Source organism: Epinephelus moara, chromosome 18 (genome assembly GCF_006386435.1).
Source record: "Epinephelus moara isolate mb chromosome 18, YSFRI_EMoa_1.0, whole genome shotgun sequence".
NCBI lineage: Eukaryota > Metazoa > Chordata > Actinopteri > Perciformes > Serranidae > Epinephelus > Epinephelus moara.
Window position 1 is genome coordinate 40,014,279 of NC_065523.1, and position 5,936 is coordinate 40,020,214.

General features: G+C 46.1%; 1 protein-coding gene across 1 annotated transcript; it reads left to right on the plus strand.

Annotated features, from left to right (window-relative positions):
- The first annotated feature begins 175 nt into the window (after positions 1-175).
- LOC126405266 (uncharacterized) lies at positions 176-5,611 on the plus strand. The gene is made up of 4 exons (XM_050068920.1): positions 176-776; positions 1,869-2,253; positions 4,814-5,078; positions 5,504-5,611. The coding sequence occupies exons 1-3, from the start codon at positions 532-534 to the stop codon at positions 5,024-5,026; spliced, it is 843 nt and encodes a 280-aa protein (XP_049924877.1). The 5' UTR covers positions 176-531; the 3' UTR covers positions 5,027-5,078; positions 5,504-5,611.
- Positions 5,612-5,936: the final 325 nt, after the last annotated feature.

A 5,936-nucleotide genomic window follows, 5' to 3' on the forward strand; every position in this document is an offset into this window, starting at 1 on the left:
TACGTTTATGTTTGTTAATAATTCCTGTTTATTTAACTATATATTTGTTAATACTACTGTTTAAATTTCTTATATTTTCACGTATCTTTCCTCTCTTGCAAGGAGCACCTGTAACATAAATAATTTCCCCTCGGGGATCAATAAAGTATTTCTGATTCTGATTCTGATTCTGAAGATGGCGTTAGCCAACCTGCTGGACAAAAAGGTACAAGGTGCACTGGTCCGGTCCCGTATCCAGACCATCACGGAGATGGACGCTCCCTCTGGCTTCTTCTTCAGCTTAGAGAGGAAACACGGGCAGAGGAAACAAATCCACTTGCTGCTGTCGGACACGGGGCAGGAGCTCACAGAACCAGGCCAGATCCGGAGCAGAGCTGTGGAGTTCTACTCACAACTGTACACAAGTGAGTACAATGGCAATAAACAGTTGTCTGAGGAGTTCTGTGGTGAACTGCCACAGATCCAGCAGGACATGAAACCACAGCTAGAGGGCCCCTATCAAGGGAAGAACTGTTTGCCGCCCTCCAGGCCATGCAAGGCGGGAAGGCCCCGGGCATTGATTGCCTCACTGTAGAGTTCTACAAGGCCTTCTGGGACATTTTTGCTCACGATATGCTCCAGGTTTTCAATGAGAGCCTGGCCCATGGTTCTCTCCCAGTCTCCTGCAGAAGAGCTATCATCACCCTTCTGCCAAAGAAAGGAAACCTACAGGAGATCAAGAACTGGCGCCCTGTGTCCCTCCTCTGCACAGACTATAAAATTCCAGCTCATTGGGTGTAAGTACAGGCTTGGTCGGTTTAGATCAAGAAAAGGCGTTGAACACAGCTTCCTCTGGGAAACCATGGAGAAGTCTGGGTTCAGCGCTGGTTTCATTGCCAAGATCAAGGTGCTGTACAGTGACACTGAGAGTGTGCTGAAGGTCAATGGTAGCTTGTGTGCTCCTTTTGGGGTGCATAGAGGTGTCCGACAGGGCTGTGCTCTGTCAGGGATGCTCTATGCACTCTCCCTGGAGCCCCTCCTCCAGAAACTAAGAGAAAATCTTCATGGTCTGTTTTTACCCGGTTTTAATAAGAATTTGGTTTTGTCTGCCTACGCTGATGATGTTGTTGTTTTTGTAAAAAATCAAAAAGATGTGACCACACTAGAGACCCTCACAAAAAAGTTCTCTGCAGTCTCGGCAGCGAGGGTGAACTGGGGGAAAAGTGAAGGCCTCGCTGTTGGAAAGTGGCGTGAAGGCCTCCCAGTTCTCCCTCAAAATTTAGTGTGGAAGAGAGATGGTCTCAAATATCTCAGCATTTATGTGGGCAATGAAAAAACAGAAAAGAAAAACTGGGAAGACATAACGGAAAAAATAGATTCAAAACTACTAAAATGGCTCCACCCCCAAATGTCTTACAGAGGTAGAGTCTTGATTTTAAATAACCTTGTCACTTCACTGCTGTGGCACCGACTGGCCTGCTTGGACCCACCCCCAGGCCTGTTGGCTCAAACACAAGTCAAGATGGTGAAATTCTTCTGGGACCAGCTGCATTGGGTGCCACAGTCGGTGTTGTTTTTATCCAGAGAGGAGGGGGGGCAGGGCCTTGTCCACCTGGCCAGCAGAACAGCCACCTTTAGAACACAATCTGTCCAGAGGTACTTAACAGGACCTCCAGACTTAGTGTGGAGGGACGTGGTCCAGAGGTACTTAACAGGACCTCCAGACTTAGTGTGGAGGGACGTGGCCAGCTGTATTTTCAGACGCGTTAACAGCCTGGGACTGGATGCTGCTCTGTTTTTAACCAATTTTAGATTTTTAAGGTTAAATGGGTTACCTAAATTTTATCAGGGTGTTTTTAAATCCTGTTTGCTTTTTAACTGGTTCACAGGTTCAACTCTCTGCACTGGTTGTTAGAAGAGCCACTAACAAATGGAGCCAGACTGGATGTGTGCAGAGACACCACGCCTGGGCTGAGGGAGGCGCTGTGCCAAAAAAACCTGATAACCCTGAAACAGCTGATAGTTTCAGTGGGGCCAGCGCTCGCCAATGCCCAGGCCGTGGCCTCAGCCCTGGAAGTACGCTCCATCTGGCTGGCGCAGAGGATCCTAGAGCTGTGGAGGCAAAAGCTCTCTGCCAAAGAGAAGAGCCTCCTACAGCGGTACAGTGAAGGCAGAGTGGAACCCGACCCCACGGATGACTTCCCTGAAATCCACCTGACCCCTGACCTCACCGAGCTCAGTGGCCCCCTCTTAACAAATTGTACCAGCAACAAGGTCAGTCTGAACAACATGGACAGAAAAAACTATATATGAACTTTGTGAAGATAATCCACAGGAAAAAACTGTGCAACAGACACCCCACTGTGTGGACAGAGAGACTGGATGGACAGCGCCCCCAGTGGACAACGCTCTATAAGCCCCCATTCTCCATGGGGCCATCGCCACAAACAGTTTTTTATCCGCTTTTAATCACAGTGTTTTAAACAAGTGTCCTTTCTGTGGTCAACCTGAAAATATCTTCCATGTTTTCACTGAGTGCAGCAGACTCACTAGGTTTTTTAGTTTTTTAACGGGTGTTTTTAACCTTTTTAACATTGCGTTCTCTGGCCCTGTTTTTATCTGCGGTGTCAAACAACATAAAACAGAAAAACAAAAATGATCTCTTAGCGGAAGCAAAACTGGCAGTATACTTGACCCGCAGAGACAAAATTCAGACAGGCTCCACACAAGATCCTGTGACTGTGTGGAAGATGGATGTTAAAGCCCGACTCAGCTTAGAGTTCTGCTTCCACAGGGCCACAGGGAGCCTTGTACATTTTGAAAACATGTGGTGCTATGAGAACATCTTGTGCTGTGTAACGGATGGAGAGAAAATAATATATAAGAAGTGCCTTATTTAAACATGATCTATGAATTTGTTTGATTTGTTTTATGTTTTTGGCTGAAAATGTTTTCCCTTGCAAATAGTTGTTAATAAATGAGTTTTTAAAAATCAAAAAATCTTCTTCTTCTGCTGCTGCTGCTTCTTCTGCTGCTGCTTCTTCTTCTTCTGCTGCTGCTGCTTCTTCTTCTGCTGCTGCTGCTTCTTCTGCTGCTGCTTCTTCTGCTGCTGCTGCTTCTTCTTCTGCTGCTGCTGCTTCTTCTGCTGCTGCTTCTTCTTCTTCTTCTGCTGCTGCTGCTTCTTCTTCTTCTGCTGCTGCTTCTTCTGCTGCTTCTTCTTCTTCTGCTGCTGCTGCTGCTTCTTCTTCTTCTTCTTCTGCTGCTTCTTCTTCTGCTGCTTCTTCTTCTGCTGCTGCTTCTTCTTCTTCTGCTGCTTCTTCTTCTTCTGCTGCTGCTTCTTCTTCTTCTGCTGCTTCTGCTGCTGCTTCTTCTTCTGCTGCTGCTGCTTCTTCTGCTGCTGCTTCTTCTTCTTCTGCTACTGCTGCTTCTTCTTCTGCTGCTGCTTCTGCTGCTGCTTCTTCTTCTGCTGCTGCTGCTGCTGCTTCTTCTGCTGCTTCTTCTTCTTCTGCTGCTGCTGCTGCTTCTTCTTCTGCTGCTGCTTCTGCTTCTGCTGCTGCTTCTTCTTCTTCTTCTGCTTCTTCTTCTTCTTCTGCTGCTGCTTCTTCTTCTGCTGCTGCTGCTTCTTCTTCTGCTGCTTCTTCTTCTTCTGCTGCTGCTGCTTCTTCTGCTGCTTCTTCTTCTTCTTCTGCTGCTGCTGCTGCTTCTTCTTCTTCTGCTGCTGCTTCTTCTTCTTCTTCTGCTGCTGCTTCTTCTGCTGCTTCTTCTTCTTCTGCTGCTGCTGCTGCTTCTTCTTCTTCTTCTTCTGCTGCTTCTTCTTCTGCTGCTTCTTCTTCTGCTGCTGCTTCTTCTTCTTCTGCTGCTTCTTCTTCTTCTGCTGCTGCTGCTGCTGCTTCTTCTTCTTCTGCTGCTTCTTCTTCTGCTGCTTCTTCTTCTACTGCTGCTTCTTCTTCTTCTGCTGCTGCTGCTTATTCTGCTGCTTCTTCTTCTTCTGCTGCTGCTGCTTCTCCTTCTGCTGCTGCTTCTGCTGCTGCTTCTTCTTCGTCTGCTGCTTCTTCTGCTGCTGCTGCTTCTTCTGCTGCTTCTTCTTCTGCTGCTGCTTCTGCTGCTTCTTCTTCTTCTTCTTCTGCTGCTTCTTCTTCTTCTGCTGCTGCTGCTGCTTCTTCTTCTGCTGCTGCTTCTTCTTCTTCTGCTGCTGCTGCTGCTGCTTCTTCTTCTTCTGCTGCTGCTGCTGCTTCTTCTTCTTCTTCTTCTTGGGTGTCAAAGTGTTGCAGAGCATCGACACGTGAGTCTCTTCATCTTACCTTCTTTTATTTTGTTGTTTGTTGTGTTTGTCTGCTTTTTATAGAAAAGAGATAATCAATCAATCAGTATCAGAAACTAATGAAACCAAACAGACAGAACGAGCTGCACATATGTATCAGTAATTATTTATTAAACAAGGATTGATGGATTAAATAACGACTGTGCTGTAGAGAGGATTCACAGGCTCGAAAATAAAACATCATCATAACATCATTTAAATATTGATAAAACTCAAACGTCTCTCTGAAGTGACGAAGACATTTAAACACATTCAGTAACAACAGAAGAAGACGAGACATTAAAGGACAGTTTGTCTTCTTCTTCTCTTCCTTTAATCTGAGGATTAATCTGATCTTCATCTGCAGCACAGATTATTTTTACTCTTCATTAATCTGACCTCTGACCCTCCTCCTCTTCATCTTCCTCCTCCCTCTGCTCTCTGTCTCACTCTGATCTTCTTCAAACAACAGACTCGTAACTCACTCGCTCTTTATCTGAGTGTTTATAATGAATGTCTTTATTAATGAATCAGTCGTCACAGACATATGAAGAGGAACGACGTCCACATGGTGTCCCGCACTGTGAGTCTACCGTCTTCTTCTGTGGTGGAGTCAGCACAGCGGATCCTGCTCCTTTTTTTGATTCCTCCATGGTCAAACCTGGTGATGACATCATCACCCTTCACCGTGGCTCTCTGGCGCCACAACAACAGAGTCTCAGCCAACAATGTCTGCCAACGCTCTGAGATGGCAGACGGAGGACTGACGGTCCGCTGCAGTGGACTGAGACTGACACAGGTGTGTGTGTGTGTGTGTGTGTGTGTGTGTGTGTGTCTGGTAATAATAATAATAATAATAATAATAATAAAAAATCAATTTTATATAGCGCCTTTCAAGAAACCCAAGGTCGCTTCACAATTGCTAACAACCACAAAATCACACAGACAACCACAAAATCACATGACATGAACAAACAGAAAACACAACTAGCTGGCGAAAGCCAGCAGGAAAAGGTGCCTCTTTAGCTGAGATTTAAAAGAGTGGGGGGAAGCCAGTGGAACAAACCAGGTCTAATGTATGGCCTTTACTGTGGGTGGGACCTTGTACGTGCTGCACAAAGTTGTATTCATGATGATGTGGGGACATGGAGCAGCTTGGGGACATGGAGTAGCTTGTGCGTTGTGGGCACACTCTAACATCTGCCCAGGTGTTTGTGTCCTCAGGTACCTGTCGGCCTCTCTAACCTGACCGTACGTCTGTTTCTGGATAAAAACCTTCTCAGCTCTCTGCCGGCCGGCTCCTTCTCTGATCTGTCGCTGCTTGATGAGCTCGACCTGTCGCACAACCAGGTACGCATCACCTTCACTTCTGCTTCAGAGGGCAACGACGGGATGATGAAATGATTTACATCTTGATGCATCAAGGTTTTTGATTTCTGTACATGATTTATTTCCTCTCAGTGTGTGACTACTTATTTTTAAAACAGCAGTTTTTAAATCCCGTCTGCATCAAGGCAGGGAAAATGAAAGTTTCCCAAACATTAGAGATGTAGCTAACGTAGCTAGTGCACCAGCTAAGCTAACGTAGCTAGTGCACCAGCTACGTTAGCTGTGGCTGATCGCTGACAGTGTAGTGTAAAAGTCAAAACCCTCATCA

Excerpts from the sequence above, each read along its gene's own strand:
- LOC126405266 (XM_050068920.1), top strand. The coding sequence starts at position 532 with ATGCAAGGCGGGAAGGCCCCGGGCATTGATTGCCTCACTGTAGAGTTC. Across the intron at positions 777-1,868 it reads AAAATTCCAGCTCATTGGGT|GTTCAACTCTCTGCACTGGT; the intron begins GTAAGTACAGGC and ends ACTGGTTCACAG. Across the intron at positions 2,254-4,813 it reads CAAATTGTACCAGCAACAAG|TCGTCACAGACATATGAAGA; the intron begins GTCAGTCTGAAC and ends TTAATGAATCAG.